Here is a 23,510-nt window from a genome sequence, read left to right as displayed (position 1 = left end):
ATGCTTGTAAATTTGTTTTTAAACTGTCAAGCATGCATTACTCCCCTGTTACGTACTCATTCTATTCTTAGTGAAGCCCTGGATCCTAAATCACTACAGCATGATTTATTTAAGCAGTAGCTTGGCAGAGACAAACCCAGTGGTACACGAAACGATGTTTATTACCTCCTGCACCTCTGTCTGCAGCTTACCTAGCCCTTTCTCCAACATCCATGAAAAAACAGATTTCATTTGCTCAACTGGATACTGTAGAAAGAGCAGTGAACTTCGAGTTGGCAGTCTAGGGATTTGATCCCAAGGTAGTTACAATTTGAATTAATGGTACTTTGAGTGTATTCCCTGACTGCTTTGGGTCTCCATTTCTTCCATATAAAATGGGAAAGGTGTTATCATTAAAAAAAAAAAGAACCAAAAGTTCTATTTATTAAGCTTTTATTATATGCAAAGCACTGCACTGTGTACTTTACATGCATTATCTCATTTAATTTTTATCCTCCAAACATGTTTATAATGTGTATCAGTCAGGAGCCAGCAGGAAACAGATGGTACACATCAAATTGGGTAATTTGAGGAGAGCTTAATAAAGGATCTATATTAAAAAGGTGTAAGGAAACCACAAGGGATTGTGCAGTGCCCCAAGGCCAGTAATGGAGAGGGACGTGGTTACCTGAACACAGAAAGAGGACTCTGGGAGGAGGGCTGCTGGAGCACTGCTGGGAAGCAGCTAGCCCACAGGGAACTGGAGCAACAGCACACCTCACCCTGCTTCCTGGGCAACCCAACAGGAAACGTGAGCCAAGGCAGCACCATGAAACCATCTATAGCACCCTCCAGGGCCACAGAACAGGATAATCAAAATCAAGAGTGAATCTGAAGGGGCCGAAAGAAGATACCCATTAATCTCAACTACTACTATGCTGGTTATGCACAAGTTTACTGGGGTTTATAAAGGTTAGGGGACTTACTTAAGAATACACAGTAAGCACAGAACACAGCTAGGATTTGGCCTCTTCCTGTAGACTTCAGTATGGACTCCTGAGTGCTTCTCAGCTCCTGGAATCCTTTTTTGTCCTAGGATTAGAAACAGACTTAAGAGTGATCTGGCTCCACTGTGCTTTTTAAGTGAGATGTCTCTCGAGCTCTGCAGAGCCTTCAGTCAGCTTTGAAAAGCTAGTGATCTGTGTGGTCATTCTTCCTGCTGTGGTATATATCCTGAAATGCAGTCTTGACCTATAATCCTGAACAAGATGCTGTAGAGAAAAAGTGGTTAGACAAAGGGAGAGAATAGCATTTTTTGCTATTAAAAATCTCATTCTTCTGACATGCTCTCCAACTTAAGCAAAATTAAATGGTTTTCCTTTTTCCACAGAGTAGTCTAGTGTACAGTGGCCCCCCACCCCATCCTAGGTCTTGCTTTCCATGGTTTTAGTACCCTGTCCAACTATGGTCTAGAATATTAAATGGAAAATTCTAGAATTGCATAATTCATAACTTCTAAATAAATTTTACTGTACCATATGATTACCATTTTTCTTTTTTAATAGTTACTGCTATTAATCTCTTATGTGCCTAATTTATCAGTTAAAATGTTTTGTAGGTATGTGTTATAGGAGAAAACATAGCTGTACAGGGCTCAGTACCATCCATGATTTCCACATCCACTGGGGGTCTTGGGATGAATTCCCACATGGACTAAGAATGAGCTACTTAGAGTTCTGCTTGGGGTTGGGGTGGAGGAAAAGGGAGTGATCAACCAACTGGATTTTCTGATCTTAGATGCTGAGGTTAGAATACAGACGGGGACCATGCTAACCGCATTCCAGCAGAGTAGAAGAGGTGAGCACAACACAAGATGTTTAAGCAAACTCAAACTAAAAACTAGTATTAAACATATTTTTCAATAACCCTGTGAGGGCCCTTAAGATGAACATGGGGAAGGAAATTCTCATAGAATGAGTAGTCAGTGCTTGTTAATTACTCTTCATGTGAGGATTAAAGTTGCTTAACAGGGAAGGCTGTGGTAATTATCTGAGGTCAAGGAGCCTATCCCCAATCTGTCTGCTCCTCTGTCAGACAGAGATAAAAGTCCCACTCAGGACCCTTAGTAATGAGGAGTTCCTGTGCAAGCACTTCCTGACTTACAAACAGGTTGTGCTCCAAGAAAGTCTATAAGGGAATATGAAACAAGTCTAAAAGCCAAAGTGCTATAAACTGTGACTCAGGGCTAGACCAACACTTGATGCCCATTTAAATCCAATCTAACTTAGTGAGAGTTGCAGGAGTACTTCCTGGTATGAAGCAAGAGGGAAATGACCGTACTAGAACTGAGCACTCTTGGGGCAGGTCCTGACCCTGGCCTGCTCTCACCGGCTCTCTGGCATTTTCAGGCCCACCACAAGCATCCAAGCATCGCAACCCTGAGTCTCTGGCAAGCTGGAGTGGTGTCATCTATCAGCTACCTCTGTTACTCAAAGGACTTCAGAGCCTGTGTGGGTGAGCCTTGAGTCCAGACTGTGGACTCCAATGTTGTTTGTTTTAACAGCAGAGTGGGGGTTAAAAAGCATAAGAGTTACATTTTTCTTTGAATATTTAAAAAGTTTCCCATTTTTAAAAAGGTTCTATTTATTTTTATTTTATTCATTTGAATGGGAGAGAGAGAGAGAGAATATCCCATATACTGCTTCACTCCGCAAATGTCCCCAACAGCCAGGGCTGGGACAGGCCAAAGCCAGAAGCCAGGAACTCAATCTGGGTCTCCCCTATAGGTGACAGGGACCCGATTACTTGAGCCATCATTTGCTGCCTGCCAGGGTCTGCAGAAAGCAGAGCTGTAACTTGAACCCAGGCACCCTGATATGGGATTCCCAAGGTGTATTTCCACACCAAATGCCCCCAAACTTTCCAATGTTAGCTAAATATTGTCTACAAATAATGAGGTACCTGAGTTAAGAAACCAGACAATTTAATGACTTGTTCAAAGATTATCACCACAGGCAAAGCTGGCCCAAGAACAAACCATCAGGAGAAGTCGCAGGGAGGAGCTCAGTTTATCTGATCAATTCAATACTGTGGGATTGAATTCTCTTAAGGAATCTCCAAAAACCAGGGTACAGGGTATCTTTTTCCAAGAACTGTGATTTTGCTTCATTGAGCCCTAGCTATCCAGGGCTTTTTCAGACGGGGACAGGGTGAAGGTCCAGTGTGGGGAAAGAATCTCCAGGGACCCGCTGGTGAGCCAGGTTAGAGGAGTCCTCCTCACAGGCCCCCTTATGCGTGGAAGGCAACTTCTGCCTTCTGAGACTGGCATGAGGGAGGGGCTCAGATGGAGACCCCACAAAGATAAACAACGATGAACTTACCTCACATTCACTTTCAAATCGTCTTGACTTTAGTAATTTGCCCAGTAATGTCCTCAGATCCAGGAAGGGTTGAGGAACTTACACAGTGGGAAAGTGGTATGTGACTTATGCCTTAGGACAATTGGGTATTGTGGGGTAAGAGGAGGAGGAAGAAGGTAAAAAGAAAAGGAGGAAAAAATGAGATAGAAAGGGAAAGGAGAGAGGGGGAGAGAAACTCGATCCACTGCCTTCATTTCCCGCACGAATCCACCCACTCGGAGCTTCTGTTGTTGCTTTGTTTATGCAAAGTTAGCCAGGCTGAGACAGAGAGAGAACTGAGATCCACGCTGAAGAAGCAAAAATATTTTTTAAAATGTAAATGAGAGCGAGAGAGCGAGAGAGCGAGAGAGCGAGAGGCGAGAGAGAGAGAGAGAGAGAGAGAGAGAGAGAGAGGAGAGCGAGCACATTTTTGGGTCGGGGCAATCCCTGCCTGCAGACTTTGAAATGAAAACACGCCGGGGAGGGGCGGGTGGGAGGCCCCGGCAGCCGCGGGGAGCGTTGTCGGTGACCGAAGGAGCTCTGGTGAATATCAGGTTCGGATTAGTGACAACTCAGAAGTCACGCCGGCGGCTGGGGGAGGGAAGTTTGCCAAGGTCTCTGAACTCGACGAAAGAGCGAGCAGCTTCCCTTGGCGCCGGGCGGAGCTGGGCGTACCCGAGGAGCCCTCCGTCCCGGCCCGAGCGAGTCCTGCCGCGCCGACACCCCGCCCAGAGATGGAGTTTGTCAGCGATCATAAAATGGGAATTGATTATTCCAGCCACCATTGATTAGGGAAGAATGCTTACTGCAGCAGCGGGGGAAAAGGTTAAGAGGAAATTGACCTTCTTCCTAGGTGACATAAAGTCATTAGGTAAATGAGATATTCACACAGGAGTTTTCAAAGGTCATGCTCAATTTTTATTTGTAGCCTGAAGAGTCAACTTGGAGCTCTGGCTCCGGGCAGGGACCCCCAGCTCCTCTGGGCTAGAGGACGGACGTGAAAGGGAACTCTGGCTGCGCGGGGCTGGGGCAGGGGTGGGAGATGGGTTGCAGTCCCGGGAGCATCGCACCGCAGTCGGTGGGGGTCCTGGTCGCGCGCGTCGCGCCGTGTGCGCCCCTGTGCGCACCCGCCCGCGAAAAGAATTTTGGGCAAAGGCGGACAATTACAAGCACTCACCCTCCCGGAGCCGGCCGCGTCTCTCACAGAGCGAAAGTGTGTGTTTTGAAGGAGACAGTGAGAGAGATATTTATGCACATATTTATCCCTCTAATTATAGGAATTAATCCTCTTACTTATGACTAAAAGGTAACGTGGAAGGACGTCCCTTTGATGTGGAAAAGCACCATTTGTGACTCACATTCAGACTGATTAAGGAATAATTGTTGTTAAACGCTTTACAAGAGGCGCGTGTTTAATTGAGGGGCATTCGTAATTTTACGGCTTAGTACAAAATTAAACGTAATTAAAAACTCAGAAATTCCAACTGATTTTCCAATTATTTTTATTGTCTGAGCTAATTGTTACACAAGGGTATCACTTCTCCCCAAAGGCATTAAGAAAAAAAAAAAAAAAAAAAAAACCTTTTCCAAAAATATTCGCATAGAGGCGACAGGGCTCTGGTGCCAGGTACGCGGCCCGGAGCGGACCTCGATCGCCCACTCTGCGGCCTGCGCCCCTCCCTCCCCCGCGGTAATTAAGCGGCTCAGCCACTCTCCCCTCTCTCCCTCTCCGAGTTCCTGCAACACCTTGGGATGTGAGAAAGCGATGGCAGTTGTCTTCTGCAGATCATTACAGCAAAACTGGAAGTATCCTGTAGAAGGCTGATGAATTTCTTGAAGTAACACTTGTCATACATGGCGGAGAGATTAAAAAAAAACCTAAGTAAACACTGCTCTCTGGGGGCGATCCCTCGATGCCTCTGCCTTCGAGTGTGTGGCTAGAGGGAGGCACCATGCAAACACTGGCTGAAGATGTTTATAAACGCGCGCCCGAAAACGTACAGATGCACGCTGCAAACTTTCTTGGGCTTTGCACTTTAGTTTGTTTGAGCCAAGAATGGGTATGGAAAAGCTTCCCAGCTGGCTTCTGGTTTCTTTTTTTTTTTTTAAATGCTGGAATTGACAGCATAAAGCCAAGTTATCAGTGTATGTGTAGCATCTTTTAAAGTCCAAATAGATTAATCTAAATACATTAGATGGTGTACACCAATTCCCTCAGTGTTATGAAAACGAAAACGCGTCCTTACAGCTAGTCACGAAGTGGCCCTGTCTTTCCTTTTCAGACTTGGAGAGAATCCTGAAAAAAAAATAAAAAATAAAAAACATAAAATTAGAATGGATTTATTTCAATTAGTTTACTATTTCCCTGGACAGAGACTCCAGTGAATTCAAGCTCTATATCTACCTTTCCCATCCACATCCCATAAAATAAATGATTGCCTCTGATCTGACGTGCCAGGTGAAAATGGGTAGAATTAAAACTGTCAATTCTGTTTCCAACTTGTGTCTTTCGACTGAGTTCAAAAAGCTTTTAAAGGTAAAAACGTGCTGATCATTTGTATGTATTAACACTTTTTCTACCATCGTGGCTTTTAAGTAAAAAGAATGAAAAAGTGTCTGCATTTCCAAATTCATTTTCCCGGAAGACTGCAGCGAGGACCCTGGCGCACCTAAGAACCCTGAAGTCGGGTTTGCGGGAGTGCCGCTTCGGAGGTAAGCTAAGTCGGGACTTCCCGGTTTTTTCCTACGCTAAATACAAAGCTCTGTTAGCTGGGATGTGGATTTTTAAGCCTGACGCTTTCCAAGGGTTTTAATACCATTTCGAAGAGGGTAGGGTAGGCAGAGCTGAGGAGAAAGGAGGAAGAATCTTTTTGAAAGTTAGAAACGGTGAAAAAGACTTGTAATCCGACGTGGAAAATCGAGTAAAAGAGGCAGTGCACATTCTAGCATAGGCAAAGATTGCTGAATCCTTTGAAGAAACTGACACGGATTTTCCAGGGATGGGGTGGAAGTGGGGGGAAATCCTAGGGTGGGCATTTTATGTAAATGAGCAAATGCGAAATGTAGTACAGATCCGGTATAGTAAAACTGACAGTTCTGACAGTATTGACAACATAAATATATGTTTGAACACTGCACTTTCAGACATTTAACCGATGAAGCAATAAAAAAAATTCGACTACAATATTTCAAATAATCGACATTGATGTTTTGATACATCATTTTTATACTCCGAATCGATCTATCACTCTGGGGCTGGTCAATTTTAAGTAAAAATGGGCTGCAATTATTTGTACCTTGGCTAATGATGACCTTATAACTGTCCTCAATTAATTACACCTGATCCCTGCTTTATTCAGCAAAGGGGGGAGGGGAGGCAGTTCTTGGGGAACAGTGCCCAAGACTGTGTCATCCTTCCTCCCCCTATCTAATCTATTTTTGCCAAGGGGGTAGGTATCAGGTTCCCGACTCAGGAAGGGGTCTTTGTCTAGTTGACCACAGATACCACAAGCTGAGGTCCCCTCACCTGAAGTAGCCGCCTACTGGGTCTGTGTTAGGGATAGGGTGCTCACTTTGACTTTGCAAAAGTCAAAATTAAATCTTAGAAAAACACAAACACAACTTTCCCTCCGGCCTCCAGTCCTTCTCAGCGCTTCAAAAGCTAGATGGTAGAGATTTGCTCAAAGGGAAGACTGGATATTTCTCTAAAGGGGGTTGGGGGGGGGGGAGAATAAGAATGAATGGGAATTTTAAGAATTGGGGTACAACGCTAGTGCCAATCTAAATTACCCAGTTCGAGTTGAATCTCTGTTCACCTCATCCTCTCTGACCTCCCTACTCACCGCTGTTATGTTTACAGGTTACTGCAAAAAGAAAAAAAATTCCACAAATAAGAAAGAGGTGGCTGGTAAGGACTGAGCCCCAGTGCCTGCTTCCCCCACAGCCTGACGGTTGCCCTGTGGGGTGTCCAGGGAGCATTCCTGCGCCTAGTTCTGTTTGCCACTCCTCTGCAAATCTGGTGTTGGGTGGGGAGGCAAGGAGTGCAGGGGATAAAGCTGGTTAACAGGCGGGGGTTGCAGGGCCAGGCCCGGGACTCAAGCTCCAGCAGTCCTTTGTAAGCTGAGGACCGGGCCGTGGGAACCGCTCGCAGCCCCACTCGGACTCGCTCTAGAAGGCCAGGCGCCGCGCCGTGCTGTTCCCACCCCTGTGGAGCCCCGACCCTTCCTCAAACTCTCACTGAGGCTCGGCCTCGTGACCTAAAACTTAGCTGGGCTCCAGGGATCTCAGCGTCTGATTTCCTTCCCGCAAACTTTGCAAATGCAGTGAGAGTGAAGGCCCTCTAACGCACCGCCAGCCGCGACGCCGCGGCTCACACAACGCGGTAAGCAACGTGAAGGTGCCGAAGGCGAAGGCTCTGTGCGACCCACGCTCGGCAAGGGTGGCGGCCCAGGAAGAGCCCCGTCGCCGGGGTTATCAGCGCTGGCCGGGTCGTCCCAAGCCGTCTGCCCTGGAATGGCAGTAGGAACCAGGAGAGGGGCTGAAGGAGCAGCGAAGAGGGGGAAATCGGATCGAGACCGCTGAAGAGATAAGAGAGAGAGGAAGAAAGAGGAAGGAAGAGAGCGCGGGAAGAGGCAGACGCTGCGAGAGCGAGCGCGCCTCGCGTTTGGAGCCCCGCCAGATAGCGCTAGAGGGCTATTTATTGAAATCCTTTCCTTCTGCGAGACGGTGAAGCAGCTAAAACTGAGAGAAATAAGAAATAAGACAGGGCAAAAGGAAAGAAAGTACAATGATTCCACTCCAGCCTATTAACAAAAAATTACGGGATGCTTGCTTGTGGTTAAATCTGGGGAGGAAAAGAGATGATAGAAAGTCTACGTTGGAAAAGGCCCAACCAACAAGCAAACAAAAAAAAAAGTCCCCTTTCCTCTGTTGATCCCAGCTAGCAAGAGCGTGAACAAAGTTAACAGGTAAGGAAGTGAGTGTAATTCTCCCTGGGACAACTCTCAGAGCTGCTGGTTTACACTGCTGGGGAGGTCAAGAACAGTTCACAAGGATGAGCTGGGGTTTACGGAGAAGAGAGGTTTTAAAAGTAATAGATGGCTTCGAGGGGTGGGGAAGGAGAGACAAACACGTTATTGGAAACGCCAAATAAAATATATATCAAAAATTCCAACTGTCAGCCTGCAGGTCGGGAGCAGAAGACAACCCTCTCCGCCTTTGTCCCAGCCGTGCTGGGCTCCAGGCTGATTCTGCACAGCCGCAACCAAACTCTTAGAAAAACAACTGAGAAATACATACACCCTGGTCAGCTAGAGAAAAGAGCTAGGCGATGGAAATCCACCGACTGTCTCATTTAGTCCCCAAAGGAAAGTGATGCAGATGGAGAGAAGACCCGGTGACAGAGGTTGAGTCCAGAGAGAGAATAAAATATTTTGACCTCTTATTTGCTCAGTTCAGTAATGCAAGAAATAAAACTTCTTTCAAATGATACATTGCTTTTAGGTATTGATTGGGTTTTATCCCCCAAAACCCTGGCATCTTGTACCTGAAGGAATCATTTTAAAAATCAAAGTAGTAATCCACATGTTTCTTCCAAACCACTAGAGTCTCCCCATACACAGAGAAAATCTATTTAACACAAAATATTCCAAATCAAAACATTAAAGTTACAAACAAGATTAAGCTTGGATTTATTTGCTCCTCTAGCAAGGCGGCGATTGTTCTAACTGTTGTAAGACAAAAAGGACTTAACCCAGCGACTTTAATTCACTTTGGACCTCACAGTTCTGAGGAACCTGGGGTTATCTGTGCTGACAGTCTACAACTTTCCAAACCAAAAATAAAAACAAAAAATTACCAACCACATAAGCACCTTCAGGAGCGTGCGCAAATTCACCTAAAATAGAGTCTGGGTTCATAAATGCTCATTTCCAATTAAACACTCTTCATAAAGCCAATGCCCTTTAAATTAAAGAACTGTAGTGAATTCCTCTTTTTCAATCTTAAATGTTACCTATAATAGCATTCCACATTGGGTCAAAAAAGGAAAAAAATTTTTTAAAAAGAAGTTTTTAGAAGTCTTAGGGATGCCTCAGTAAGAAAGAGGTGATTAAAAACAGACTCTTAAATTTGAGAGGCCCTATTCCCCCTCCCATTCACCCCACTCGCTCGGCCCCCTCCCTTTCACCTCCTTTTTAATGCAGTGCACCCACCCCCCACTCCAGAGCTAAGTAGCTGATTTGGGATTCTGAAGAAATAGGCTTCACCATCCATATTTGTTCTGGGGCACTTGTAAAATGCAATTTGTAGAGGGTCTTTAGCCTTCTGATTGTCTTTGAATTGTTTTTACTGAAACAGATCTTTTGCAGTTAATGAGTCCCCACGCAGCTGGACAGCTCCTCTCGGACACTGAGAACTCTAACCCCAAAATGACCCCAATTTGACACCGCAAGATGAAATTTTACCGCCTGTTAAAACCATTTCCAGCCTGGGCAGAAGAAACTGACTGTTGACGGAGGTGTGTGCCCGTTCCAAAGACCCCTATGCTGGTCTCCCGGGCCTGCCCCACCTACTTTCCCTTCACCCCAAACGTAAGAGCAGAGAAGTCTGGATGAGAGTGCCGAGCTGAGAACCAGGCTTCAACAAAGTACCACCAGGCTGGAACTCAGAAAGCATGGGCATCCCATTGCTTGGGAACAGCTTCTACTGGGCTGGAAAACGGGGACAGAGGGAGGAAACCAGGAAATTCTTAAATGTTAGAGGAGCTTTTCTTGGCTGTATTAATAAAACGCCAGCAAGTGGCTGATTAAAGTAATAGTTCTTTGAATTCATCAGACTGACCAAGAACCAATACCCTGGGTCAACTCCAACTTGATGAAGAGTGTCCTGGGAACTGCTATTTAAAACTATGAGTTTCGTAACTGACATGCGACTGGGTAAGTGAATGCTTTTCAGTAGCAAGAAATTTGGTGTCTCCCTGTGGAAATTTGGGGAATTTTAAAATGACACAGATTTCATCCAATAGGGCTGCACGTTTTAACACACTTGCACTTATCAGCTAAAAGTCTTTGGAATTAAAGATTTTTTTTTTTCTCCTTTAACAGTATCTTGACAATGTCCTATTTCTCTCTCTCCCTCCTACACCTAACCAGATTGCTGCCCCTGTTTGCTTTAATGTGATCAACAAAATGTAAAAGGAGTTACAAAATACTTGAGAATGCAAGAGAAGAAAAGGGAAGGAAGGCGGTCAGGTTTTTAAAAAAAATGCCTATTGCATAGTCCAAAGGATGAAATGCAGGGAGTTTATACACTTCTTCTTTAGCAAAATCCAAGCTTATCACGGGAAAAACAACCCAGGATTAGCTTAACAGTTGCATGAAAACATAAAAATCGTCACTCTGAAATTTTTTTTACTCAGTTGCACTGCCACGGAAGAAACTTTTCACAAAGAAAAATGCTAGTTGAGTTTCTCTAAATAACGGCTGTGGGGATCTCACTGCATCACTGTGAAAACAGAAGCGGGGACCACAGGGATAGAAAGGCGGCAACATCGCACGTTTACGCTGCGAGGCAAAGGTGCCGCGCGACGCTGGTCTTCACAAAAGCAGCTTTTTATCAGGGAAGTCGGGCTTCTTTTACAAAGGAAAGTAACTGACGCTTATTTCGCAGGGCAGTTCAAACCACCACAATCCTACTGGCGACAGTAAATGCCTAGCATCCAAGTTTAAAAACAACTGGAAGAGTAAAAACCGAAACCCGAAGCATAACCCTCGGCCAGCGGCGCTGCACCGGGAAACCTGGAACCTCCCAACCTCGACACAACTGCAAAGTCGAAACGGCTCCGCGGCGAGCCCGCATTGGCTCTTTTCTTTCCCCGGTCCCGGCTCGACTGAATTCCCTTCACTACCACTTCAAATGCAATTCTGGAGACCAACTTTTTCTTGCCATTTGCGTCTTCTGTTCTATTTTACTCACCTTGGTTTACATGTCGACGAGCAACCCAGCATCAAATAAGCACACTTTTAATCTTGGAGCTCTTCTAGGAAAAAAAAAAAAAAAAAAAAAGGAGGTGGCGGGAGAAGGACCCTCCCCCCCAACCCTCAGGTTTCCTACTTGAAGCCGGGCAGAAACTGGGGCTGCAAGCCTGGACTACCGTGTCCCCCCTGCAGCTCCGCGAGCCCGCCGTCCCCGCACGGGCCACCCCGGCGAAAGCTGGCGGGGCGCAGCTCCTCTCCCCGGCGTCGCGCTATCCGCGCCTCTGCCAGGCTCTCCGCACTTTCTTTCTTTATATGTGGAGGCCGATTTCCCGCAGACATCATTGTTATGATGGCTCATTTAATCAAACTGTTTAATTGCTCTGGTAATCACTATCATCATCACAGGTGCTCCATCATTCATCATTTTTGGAGGGCTTTTATTGACCTCCGGAGCTCATTCCCCAGCCCTAGGAAAACGAGGCCAAATTTCTCCGACTCCGCTTGGAGTCTCTGCAGGCTGCGATCTTACCCTAGTTTGTGTTGCCCGAAAGCAGAGAAGCTGGAAAGGGGGCCAAAAAAAAAAAAAAAAAAAAAAAGCACTCCCACCTCCCTCCCCTCTCCTCCGCGCGCGCGCACACACACGCGCGCGCGCGCACACACGCTCACGCACACTCGGTACTTTATTGCCCGGACCCACCGCCGCCCACCCCATCCCCCGCTCGCAGGAAAGTCGGGTCAAAGCCGCCGCCGCCGCGCGCGGGATACGCTACTATTTTCCAGGACCGGTTCAAAGTTAGGGAGGGAGGACCCCGCGCTCTGGTGGCCGGGGACCGTGAACAAGGGCGAGTGCGACAAGTTGGGGGGCACTGGGGCTGCGGCGTGCGCGCGGGGCGGCCGTCGCCCCGCCCCCAGCTCCGGGCTCCGCGTGATTGACACTCGGCGGCCGGCAAGCCGGGCGCGCTGAGGTGAAGCCCGGCGCACCTCCGGCGCGGGGATTGGACGGGACACCGGCCAGAACTACTTTCCACACAGACCGTGTGAGGTAGTTACCTTCCTTCCCCACCTCGCCTCCTTTTCCTTTTTGGAAAAGTTCTTTCGGGGCCAGCCCTCCTGCGAACGCGCCCTGGTGTCATTAATGCAACCCTGAGCGGGCGGTACCGCGGCCCGGCCGCCGCGCCTCGGGCGACCACAACAAAGATCTGCCGGGAGCGCCAGCCACTCCTCCTCGCCAGGCGGCCCCTTCTCCCCGGCTTCCCGGCCCCTGGGAGCTCGGCTCCGGAGGCGCACGGCGGCCGCGCGCTCCTCCGCACTCCCGCCTCGGTAGCCTCGGCCGCCGCCAGTCACCTAGCGGCTCCCCACCCGCTTCCCTGCCTCCCGGCTCCGCCGCGGCCCCCAGAAACTCTCCGGCGTGGCCCCTCGTCCGATCCCCTCGGAGGGAGTGTGCTCTGGGTTAGGCTGCGGTCTTCTGGTCCTGAAAAAAAAAAAAAAAAAAAAAAAGACATAGACAACGAGGGTCCTGGATCCGCCCGGGGAAGAAACTGCCACTTTAAAAGCCCTGGAGCCGGGCGGTGAGCGCGGCTGGCGGAGCCCCGCCGGCCCGGGATGTGGTGCGCAGGCCGCCTCCGCGGGGCGCGGTGACCCCGCGGGCAGCGGACGGGGGGCCGCGGCGCGACTGGGGAACAAAAGCTTCGAGCGCGGGACCGCACGTCCCCGGCACGACCCAGTCAGGGCGGAGCCCGGAGCGATGGGAAAATGAACTAGAAGTAAGTTGTGGAGAAGCAGCAGAGCGGCGAGGCGGTACCGTACTTTCCCTGCGGCTCTCGGCAGTTTCCGCCCTGCGCTCCGCGCTCCCTCGCTCCCTCGCCCCTGCGCGCGCGCGGACGCACTCCCGCGCGCACACCCGCCCCCCGCCCCCGCCCCCGCCCCCCGGCCCCCGGCCCCGCGGAGGAGCAGGCAGACGCTGATTTGCTCGGGTCCGCTCGGCCCCAGCCTCCCCTCCCCCCCTCCCCGGCCCCCGCCTCCCCGCCCCCCAGCCGGGGCTGTCCGATCGCACTCGCTGCGTATCAGAGGCTCGGCGCGGCGCGCTCCGCCTCGCTCCCGCTCCCCACTCCCGGGATGTGTCTCCGCCGTACGACGGGCTATGGGCACCACGACTTCCGGGTTCCGTCATTTCGTTCTCCCGCCGCCGACCCGCGCCGCCAAACTGAGGCTCTTCTATAAGCCAGGCAGCAGCCAACCTGCCAACACCTACTGACACTCACTCATCTCCCAGAGAGAGAGAAAGAGAGCGAGCGAGCGAGCGCGAGCGAACGGGCGCGAGTGAGAGCGAGCGAGCGAGCGAGCAAGAGAGAGAGGGAGAGACAAAATACCTACCAGGAAAGGGGGGGAGGAAGTCCAGCTTTTGCAAACTATTCAATTTTTTTTCTTGATTTTTTTTCTCCCTGCTTTCTTTGAACAATACTTTAACGAGAGAGGATCCTAATACAGATACCGCAGGGGCAAAGCTTAAAGGAGGGGGGAGGGGGGAGGAAAAATTCAAGAAACAGAAACCCCTCGCGGAGTTTTACTGGAAGAAAAAAAAACGGGTCTGAAAGATTTCTCCTCTTCATCATCATCAACCATCATTCATTCACTACCTTGACATTCCGGGCTTTGATTGACAGCTGGAGTGGCAAAAAGCCATGAAACACGACAGTTCGGTTACATGTGGGCTGCTGACGGGCCGCTCGTAACCTTCAGTTCGGGGGCTTGACAATTTTTTTTCTTCTTTTTCTTCTTTTTCTTTTCTTTTCTTTTTTTTTTTCCAACTGAGGGGAAAAGAAGAGAAAGAGGGGGAAAGGAGGACCGAAGAGGAGGAGGAGGGGAGGGGGGAGGAGGAGGAGGTGGAGGTGGAGGAGGAAGATCAGGAGGAGGAGGAGGAGGAGGAGGAAGAAGAGGAAAAGAGAGAAAAAGAAGAAATATCACAGAAAAAAAAAACTCTTCGTTGTCTTCCCTGAGCTTTTTTTTTTTTCCCTAAAAATAACATATTGGAAAATTGGGAGAAGTCTCCTTGGTTTGGAAAAAAAAAAAGGAATCTTCAGCCTAGATCACTTTCTTATCCGGACTGGGATATTAAATATACGACACATCCAGGAGTTTATTGGAGCGCAGACTGATGGCGCAAAGGGTAGGTTTAAATCTCCAACACTTACCTAGATATAAATCCTCTCCTAAGAGGGGCCTGCCCCATGCCTCCTCTCCCTTCAACGCTGCTGCTGTTGCTGCTGCTGCTGCTGCTGCTGCTCGCTGCTTGATGATGGCGGCCAGTATTTTAAAAAATAGCAGCAAAATTATCCACCGGCTTCTTTCCCCCCCGTGCCTCTGCGTGTGTGCGAGTGTGTGTGCGTGCGTGTGTGCGTGTCTGGGCGCGCGTGTTCCAGCGCTGTGCGAGCAGGCGGGCGGCGAGTGCGTGTGAGTGCTGTGTGTGTGCGTGTGCAATTGTTACACGCTTTCGCCTGGCTCCAGCTTTTACCCCAGCAGCGCGATTCCCCCCGGTTCTTCTGCTGCCGCCGCTGCCGCCGCTGCTCCCGCGGCTCGGGGCGGGCACGGGCTGCGTAGGAGCCGCCGCCGCCGCCGCCGCCGGGGCCGCCGCTGGGGCCGCGCTGCCGCAGCCGCTGCGCCGCCGCCTAGACTAGCCTGGGCTGCTTGTTTTGTCTCTGAAATTGACAAGGACACAGGGAATCGGCTGCTAAATAATGTTTCTGGTAACTTTCACGTTATTCCCCCCCCCCTCCGCTCCCTGCCCCCGGGGAGGCACCGGCCCTGGTCTTCCCTGGTCCTCGGCGTTCTCGTCCTGATTATTAGCGTTTTCCTTCTCTTTATTTTGTTTCATTTCGCCTTTTGATTTATTGGATCCTCTGGAGGAGGCGAAGGGGGGTTGGGGGTGGGATCCGGGGCTTCCTCCGCACACTAACTCCACTTCTCCCTGGCTGGCTCGCCGCGGCTCTGCTGCCTCCGGCGGGCGCGGGGCCTCCCGGCGCCCCCGCAGCCCGTGGCCTCTCCGCCTCCTCTCCCCGCTCTCCGTGCTGCTCCTGGTTCATACTTTCTCGTTTTAAGATGGAAAAGCATTTCCCTCCCCGCACATAACTTTCAGCTCCGTTGTTTCGGCTGGTTTGGCTTCTGTGTGTTCAACTTGTGCCTGGTACTCTTCTGCCTTCTGACTTTGTTTTTATTTTTATTCTCTTCTCTCTCTCTCTCTCTTTCTGCCTCCCCCCCTCCCCTCGGTCTTTCTCCCTCTCCCGCTCCCATCTCTATCCCCTTCCCACACCTCGGTTCCCTCGTTCCCTTGCTCTCACTGCCTTCGCCCCCTTCCTCTGGCCGGGTCCTGACAGTACGATGAGCTGCCCCATTACGGCGGGATGGACGGAGTAGGGGTTCCCGCTTCCATGTACGGAGACCCTCACGCGCCGCGGCCGATCCCCCCGGTTCACCATCTGAACCACGGGCCGCCGCTCCACGCCACGCAGCACTACGGCGCTCACGCCCCGCACCCCAATGTCATGCCGGCCAGTATGGGATCCGCTGTCAACGACGCCTTGAAGCGGGACAAGGACGCGATCTATGGGTAAACCGACCCCCCGGGCGGGCCCGGCTAGCCGTGTGCGAGAGCGAGAGTGTGTTTGTCTCTGTGGGGGTTGGGGGTCGGGCGGCTAAGTGGGGAGTTATTTCTGCGTGGGGGCGGGGGACACGCCTGTCTTAGGAAGGGACAGTGGACGGGCCTGCTCGTGTGCCCTGGGTGTCAGAGACCCTTCACTCCCCCGGCCCGGGCACGCCAACCCTCACAATCCTAAGTGGCAGAGTCCTCTGAGGCGAGCCAGGGCCTTCTCCCCAAGGACAGGACTCTCGGCAGTAGGACGCAGAGCTGGTCGTTTCGGGCCCCCTAGCAGAGGCCTTGCCGAAGGGAAAAGTTTCCTGCGGATGAGGAGCAACTTTCTCTCTCTCTCTCTCTCTCTCTCTCTCTCTCTCTCTCTCTCTCTCTCTCTCTCGTTTCCTACCGAGGGTCTGGGAGCCACTAAATGCAGCTTGAGCTCGGATCAGGGCTGTTTCTGTCGGCCAGGAAGTCCTAATCACCCACTTCTTAATTCTCTGTAAATAAAGGGGGCAGACCTTGAAGTGCGTGCGGCCGCGTGGAAGCGTCTGCGGCTTACCCAGAGCCGCTGTTGGGGAGGAGTGAAGGAGAGGGCTGGAGATTATTTTGGATTCTTGGAGAACTCAGGGAGGGTGGGCTGCACGGTCCACATGTGTACCACACGGGCTCTTCCGGCGCGGGGTAGGTGCGGACGGCGGCGGGACGCCGAGGGGAGGGGACAGTGGGTCAAACCCCAAGTGAGCCCAGAGCCAGAGGCCTCCAGCATCCCCGAGTTGTAGCTCGGCCGCCCGGAGGAACACAAAGGCACCCGCGCACGCACACTTGCAAGTTTTAAAACACGGCTTATTTATTTTTGTCTGCTGCAATGCTGGCAGAAATGTGGTCTTTGGAAGGAAGCTCTTCGCTCTTCGGCGTTTAGCATTCCTATTATCACCCCCCCACACACACACACACCCACCCACACATACACACGCATACACCCGGCCTTTACTAGAAGTAATGCAAACAAGTTTATGAGACCAGGGGGGTGGCGAGGTTAGGGAATGTCACTCTGGTGTGCACCTAGGTGCCGCCTGCGGCCTCGTCTGAAATGCCCCCCTGGAAACGCAGAATTAAAACAATTCTTTTTTAATTCCAAAAGAGTGCTCCTTTCCTGAGAGAGGTCAGGTCTAGGTCGTAGGGGTTGGTTCCGCGGCCGCTGTGGGGTGGGCAGTGGGTTCCGGACCAAGCTCGGGATCCACATCGCCCAAGCTCCTGGGTTGCTCTCTCTCGAGGAGGGTTCCGGTGAGGCTGTTTGTCTTTGGCGGGCTCAAGGGGCTGGGGGGCTTCCTGCCGAAGTCCGAGGGACTTGTGATCCGGGGAAGGCCCAGGCCCTTTTTCCTCGAGGTTTCTGGCCCAGGCTGGGCTGTCTGAGGACGGGTGGTGCGGTGTGATGCGTGCTTGTTGTGTTATGGAAGGAATCCGAACCCTCCAAACTTGCTGATTACAGTTCTCGCTCCTTCCCCTCTGCACCCCATCTCCGTGCGTGTGTCTCTGCGTGGCGCTGCCCGTTAGGCACCCGTTGTTTCCTCTGTTAGCTCTGGTCTTTGAGAAGTGCGAGCTGGCGACCTGCACGCCCCGGGAACCCGGAGTGGCCGGCGGAGACGTCTGCTCCTCCGACTCCTTCAACGAGGACATCGCGGTCTTCGCCAAGCAGGTCCAGCCTTCTTGACCCAATCACCTTCCTGCAGCCCCTCGCTCCCCTTCCCTGGCCTCGGAGCTCCACTTGAAAGAGGAGGAAAAGGCAGGGACACCCGATCTGTTCCTTTGGCCCAGTCCGCCCTCTGCGCCTCCCATCCCTGAGCCTGAAGGCGAATTGGAAGCGGAGATAAATAGGGGTGTTTGTTTTCCCCCCCTAGCCAGGAATACAGGGGCTCGACCCTCGAATTAAAGTTGACCTGCTCCTAATCTGGGGCTTGGCCTTTTTCCCCCGCCTGCAGCTACTTGAACAAGAATTGGGGAGAGGGGGCCGTGAGGGGCCAGGGAGTGCCCTGGAGGCCAGGAAGCCGGGCGCCTCTCGGAGCGGTCAGCGCGGGGCGCGGAGCCGAGGGAGGCGGAGAGCTGCAGCCCCTGGGACCGCTGGACGGGACGTACTCCAGGTCCGGAGCAGGGGCCCCGAGTTCCCGGCCTCAGCTCGCTGGTTCCTGGGCTTCCTTTGGCGAGGACAGAGTCAGGAGGCCCTGATTCTTTGACAGCTGGTCTCACTAATTTAAGGCTCCAGTTTGTTTCCTGAGCTCTACCAAACCCCTTTCCCCTCTTCCCCACCACCGTCCCCACTCCAGGTGGGTCGTGGATAGGGAATTTCTTCTTTTAAAAAGGGTGGTGATTCATGCTGGCTTCCCTTGCCTCTTACAGGTTCGTGCCGAAAAGCCACTTTTCTCCTCAAATCCAGAGCTGGACAATTTGGTAAGGCTCTCTGCTCCTCGCCTGTTCCCCAGCCTCGGCCCCCTCCCGTGCCCAGAGCGCCCACTCTGCCCGAGGGCTTGGCAGAGTTCTACCAGAGCCCTCCTTTGGAGCCCCAGGGCGATAGGGAGGAGGGCGAGGACAGCTTAGAGCCCTCAGCCAAGGAGGGATGGACGTGGGGGGGAAGCGAAGCCCAGGAGGGCAGACGCGGGGCCGAGACGCCGGGAGCGGGAGCTAGGGCTGACTCCCAGGTCTCGGCCCGGGGAGTAGGCTGCGAGAAGTGAGTTATTTCCTCTGTTTGCCGGGGCGGGCGGCGGAGTCCCGGGCGGCTAACCCGAAGGAAGTAACCGCGGGCGCACGGAGGGCGGGCTTGGGGTGAGGGGCTGGCTCGGGGTGAGGGGCGGGCCAGCGCAGGCCACTTTTAGGTGCGATTCTTTTGCTAATTTGCACGATTTCAATATTAAAAGTACTTAAATCCGCTTTCAAAGGCCTCGCCTCGCCATTCATCTGGAGTATTTCCTTCTTTAGTGAGGACGGATTTCGCTGGGTACGCCGTTCTGAAAAGCTCTTGCTATCCAGAGAAGCCACTTTAAAAAAAAAAAAAAATGGCCTGAGGTCGAGGGAGGGGACATGTGAAGAGGACTCAGGCAGAGAAAGAAGGCCTGGTCCCAGGAAAGCAGCCCTTACACATAAATAGCACAGTGAACATCAGGGGGAGAGATATTACTGCTAGGCTAAGGTTGAGTCAGTTTCCCGCCCTGTGGCCAATGAGGCAGAGCTGATCAGTAATCGCTTGGTTTTTCTGCCTATTTCTTGATGTGTGGGTTTTGCCTGACCACCTGCGGGTTTCTTCTCCCTAGCCCAGTGCCCTCACCACCCCCCACTCAGGGCCTGGAGTCAAAGAGCCCTAACTCCATACTCCTGAACTTTTCTTTCAGATGATACAAGCAATACAAGTACTAAGGTTTCATCTTTTGGAATTAGAAAAGGTAAGCAGGAAATAATGCTCCCATTCTGGTGTAGGCATTTCCCTGTCCAGGGTGAGTCGGGATATATCTGGCAAACCTCCAGTGTGTGGGATTGAGCATCTAGAGAGGTGGAGCATGTTACCATGTCCTTCCTTCAAATCGCTCCTCTGTTCAAGGGCTCAGAGGATGAGTGAACCCCTTGCCTTTTAAAGTACCTCCACCCCCCCCCCACACACACACTTTCCCCCGCAAGGCATTCAGGATTATTTTGAAATGCAGCAAGCTGTTTGTGTTCCTGGACACTCAGCCTGCCTTGTGTCTCTATTAGCTCAGCTCACCCTCCGCCCTGAGTCTGCATTAGGTGCAGGCAGAGGGAATCACCCTTGCTGAGGTGTCTTCACACTGCTCTGCCAGCTCAGTCACTTCCCCCCGGAAGCATAGAAAACTCCTGGCTTACTGAAACACAAACATGAATGCTGTCCCCAGCTCCAGTGTTCTCATGTTATTATCAAATCAGATTTTCCTCCCTGGACTCCCAGTCTGAACCCAGTCATTTCCAGTCCTGCTTCTCTGTCTCTATTATAACTTGTTGCTCTTGGGGAAGTCTCTGGAGAGTAATATCTGCAGCAACAATCGCTCTATTGTTTCCTTGCCTTCAACTATTACACCCCTTAATTAGAATTAGTTTGGAAGACTTCACACTGTTGCTCTTTCCAAATGTAACCTTGCAACCTGATACTTTTCAATCTTTAAAAATGAAACAAATAAACAACAACAACACATGACCCTCCTTATAGGTCCACGAACTGTGTGATAATTTTTGCCACCGGTACATTAGCTGTTTGAAGGGGAAAATGCCCATCGACCTCGTCATTGATGAAAGGGACGGCAGCTCCAAGTCAGACCACGAAGAACTTTCAGGCTCCTCCACAAATCTCGCTGACCATGTAAGTCCGCTAGCCTTTGGCATTCTAAGGCTGCTGGGCAAATGATTTTTTTTTTTTTTAAACAACTTGTTTCAATATCTGACTCGGTTTTCTTTTTAAATGAGTTGAATTATTTTGATGTCTTTTTCTCTCTTTCTCACTACCTCTGCCATCCTCTTCATCTTCATTTTCTCTTTCTTGGACCTCCAAAACCAGGGAGCTGATAGAGTGATTTGTGCTCTTAATGTGTAAAGTTTTGGATTTGGAGACTCAGGTGATAGCAAGTTCTCTGTTTTTATGATGACCATTGTCTTTGCTGCTTTCTCATCTCTGAGTAATCAGCACAACAGGGGAAAACAGTCAGCTAGACAGGACGTGGCGGGGGGGAGGACTCAAGGAAAGAGAATTGGGGAGTGGAGGCTGATTTCCCATTCTATCACAGAGAAGACAGTCCTGACCATGATTAGTAATATTATACTGCATTGGAACTAAAAGTAGTGAACAAACATGTTAACAATCTCAGTATTTCTGCTGTATAGAAACTTACTGTCAGAATATGGACTTATTGCCAAGTGCCTGAAGCATCTTCATAATAAAAGACAGTAACCTTGATGAACCAATTATTAACAATGTATTACAGAAAGCTGAAAGGAATTATGATTGAGTAACCATAGGTTAGTGGTTGAATTTTAACACTTTAACAGTTGGTGAATGAGGACAGAAAGCACAGTAAGGGATGACTGTGTATGTCAGGCCAGGAAAGGAGATTTCTTTCTATTCTCTATGTTTTTAATCCTATTTTGGAACCGATCTAGTGAGTCTGCTGCTTAAAAAAAAAAGCATATGTAGTGAGACTGAAAATTTGAAAAAGAAGCAAAGAGAAGAAAGATTGCAGCTGGTAGGAAAGGCAAAAGTGGCGAGGTTAAAGAGTGGGTGTGAACAGCAGTTTATTTATAGGAACTGGAATCTGGGGGTAGGGGACAGGGAGTCTATAGATTACGTTCAGTTGAACTCACAACCCAAGTGATAGAGGCTGTGGTCTAATAACTTCATGGCTGAAATATTAATTTCATGCCTTGTATGATTTAAGCAAACATCGAAGCAGTTTGGCCCTCCACACCCCTTTCTGGGCATTAAGAGGGATGAATTGAGATACCCCCAAAGTTTTCAGAATATGTTGTCGTAGATTTTAATCATTAACTTTTGTACTATATGGGAAGCTCGCCCGAGAACAAAAGTTAGAAAAAGAAAGAAAACTAAAACCTCAGTCCAGGATGTCCAATTCTGAGACAGAATGAAGCCTATGGTGTTTACCCTTACCTATTTCCATTCCAGTGGAGGAAACTGTAGGGAGCCCTTTAGCATGCTCAGTGTGTTAAATGAAATCAAAAGGGTGCAGCAACAGCAGCTCTAGGAAGTTTATTTGCTGATCTGTGATTCTCCAGCATGTGGTTATGGTCCATGGGGCATGATACTCTCTCAGAAATATTTGCTTTTGTTGTTCTTATTTGTTGATTTTCATTGCTTTCTGTTTCCCAATTACATATGCATTCACATTATTGGGCTCTAGTTACATGGTTCACAGAATGAGAGGTTCACAGTTCCCTGCTGAAAACTTTTCTCATGATATTTCTAGGGATCCAGACCACTTGGTTTTCTAGATCAGTTTCTTGTCAAGTGTTTTTCCAGGGGTTGTATAGAGCTAGAGTATGCTGATGTTTATGTAGAAAAGATAAACTAGGCTATTTAGAGTATTATCTGCTAGACCATGCTGATGTGTGGCGTTATTTTAATATTTAAATGTACACTCAAGGAAGAAGTTGTACCTAAGAGGAGAGTGCTTTGATAATCTAGCAATAGTCATCTTTGGATAAAAGAGTCAACTGTAACATTTGTTGCTCCCCTTTCAGGCCCCAAATCAAGTAAATATGACAACTGATTTATTTTGAGCCCATGAGGGCTTGCCACCTCATTGGGCGTCATAATTTAGAGCCTTTTATTTCCTGGAGATCTGAACTATAACATTTTTACTTTAGCCCCCTGCTATTTGTTTTGAAATGAAGCAATAATTTGTTCCACCAGCACACCGAGTGGGAAATGGAGAGCTTTGCCACAGACTCGTATTTTATGCAGGACCTGAGAGAAAATCTTCGAGAGGTTTCACCATCCTTGATACTTTTGAGGCATAGGTGTGTTGATTGTATTAATGTCCAGCCCTCCCCCTGCAAAGGGAATCCTCTTGTGCTTTGCAGCCTCTCTAATAAATTGCCCTCCCCCGTTCTCCACAGCCACACACAAAAAAGTGAAAACAGAGGCACTCCCTGAAAAGTGGTATGAGTGGAGCATTTTCAGCATGTAAATGTGTCCAACTTGAATCTTCAGGTTTATTTTTTCATTTGCTTTGATATGCATATTTAATACATTGCCCCAGGCTGCATCTCATTTGGTGAACGCTAGTGCAGGGGTGATGATGAACCACTTCAGAAGGACCCAGACAGCGTGTTGTTTTCTCTGTTTTATCTGTTGGCCCACTATTCTGATCTACTGAGCTTCCTCGTGGTTTTATTTGCACATGAAATGCTGAGAGCATTTCAACTTATTGGCTATGAATAATGACAGCTAAAAAAGAAGTGTAGTTTAATTTGTTGTGTGCCAAGGTTTCTCTTGTGGAGGTGACAGTTTGTGACAGCTGTTTGACACCCCCAAAACACATACACCTCTGTCCTTATTAAGTGGTATCAAGCTACATTGTGTGTGTGTGTGTGTGTGTGTGTGTGTGTTTAGGGAAGGAGCAGGCAAGAGAGAAGAAGAAGGGGGGGTGGAAAGAGAAAAAGAGTGAAAAGAAAGAATAAGTACCTAATTCTGTGCAGCAGGAAGCGGATAGAGAAGTATTCTCTCGGGGTAAAATATTAGGTCCCAATGTAGCATTTGATTTTCTTATTAAAGAATTTGAAAAGATAAATGAATAGAAGGGATGGATATAAATATCAAAAGCAAATATTATTGACAGGCTTTTAAGAATCAATTTTATATATTCATATTTAGTAAATCATGCTAATTTCACACTTTATAATGTTATATAAAAATCTGATATGACACAGCTATATTAAGATACCATACTAGTCTTACTTTACATCCTTGTATTCAGTGAGGATACTGAATCTGTTCGTTTTTTATTAACACTTACACATGAT

At 49.4% G+C, this 23,510-nt stretch overlaps 2 protein-coding genes across 45 annotated transcripts in view; one reads left to right on the top strand and one right to left on the bottom strand.

Annotated features, from left to right (window-relative positions):
* Positions 1-4,865: 4,865 nt before the first annotated feature.
* Positions 4,866-14,682, bottom strand: LOC149123072 (uncharacterized). 28 transcript variants are annotated; one of them, XR_016217543.1, is made up of 5 exons: positions 13,727-13,863; positions 12,124-12,824; positions 11,352-11,415; positions 5,624-5,673; positions 4,866-5,221 (listed from the first exon to the last, which is right to left on the bottom strand). XR_016217543.1 is itself a non-coding variant. In XM_089309423.1 (5 exons), exons 1-4 carry the CDS (start codon positions 14,580-14,582, stop codon positions 11,383-11,385), a joined length of 354 nt encoding a protein of 117 aa, XP_089165549.1. In that variant the 5' UTR covers positions 14,583-14,659; the 3' UTR covers positions 5,468-5,673; positions 11,352-11,382. The 28 variants fall into 28 exon arrangements, 6 of the variants coding, with proteins under 6 accessions (XP_089165548.1, XP_089165549.1, XP_089165550.1 ...); XR_016217544.1 differs by having other exon boundaries at positions 12,404-12,824; XR_016217541.1 differs by lacking the exon at positions 4,866-5,221 and adding an exon at positions 14,545-14,665 and having other exon boundaries at positions 5,468-5,673; positions 13,727-14,160.
* The window catches only part of MEIS2 (Meis homeobox 2), a 240,005-nt gene continuing 228,773 nt past the window's right edge, over positions 12,279-23,510 (top strand). For 6 of the 17 annotated variants that reach the window (XR_016217537.1, XR_016217538.1, XM_070053349.2 and 3 more), the window contains exons 1-6: positions 14,379-14,519; positions 15,724-15,956; positions 17,535-17,676; positions 18,375-18,425; positions 19,361-19,411; positions 20,188-20,337. Coding sequence is in view for 15 of the 17 variants with exons in the window: in XM_070053349.2 (XP_069909450.1) it covers positions 14,508-14,519; positions 15,724-15,956; positions 17,535-17,676; positions 18,375-18,425; positions 19,361-19,411; positions 20,188-20,337 (639 nt within the window). In the remaining 2 variants the exon portion in view is untranslated. Of the gene's footprint in view, positions 12,396-14,378; positions 14,520-14,729; positions 14,804-14,955; positions 15,097-15,723; positions 15,957-17,534; positions 17,677-18,374; positions 18,426-18,586; positions 18,703-19,360; positions 19,412-20,187; positions 20,338-23,510 lie in introns of those variants that run through there. The other 11 variants (XM_070053350.1, XM_070053354.1, XM_008269236.4 and 8 more) reach the window with 6 other exon arrangements.

Source organism: Oryctolagus cuniculus, chromosome 12 (genome assembly GCF_051225735.1).
Source record: "Oryctolagus cuniculus isolate XC-2025 breed Fujian yellow rabbit chromosome 12, ASM5122573v1, whole genome shotgun sequence".
Lineage (NCBI taxonomy): Eukaryota > Metazoa > Chordata > Mammalia > Lagomorpha > Leporidae > Oryctolagus > Oryctolagus cuniculus.
Note: the sequence above shows the minus strand (reverse complement) of the source record. Positions and strands in the feature narration are given on the sequence as shown.

Excerpts from the sequence above, each read along its gene's own strand:
- LOC149123072 (XM_089309422.1), bottom strand. The coding sequence starts at position 14,582 with ATGGGGCAGGCCCCTCTTAGGAGAGGATTTATATCTAG. Across the intron at positions 14,161-14,544 it reads AGGAGAGGATTTATATCTAG|TTGGAAAAAAAAAAAGAAAA; the intron begins GTAAGTGTTGGA and ends TTTTCCCCTCAG. Across the intron at positions 5,222-5,623 it reads GGGCCACTTCGTGACTAGCT|TGTTACTTCAAGAAATTCAT; the intron begins GTAAGGACGCGT and ends ATGTATGACAAG.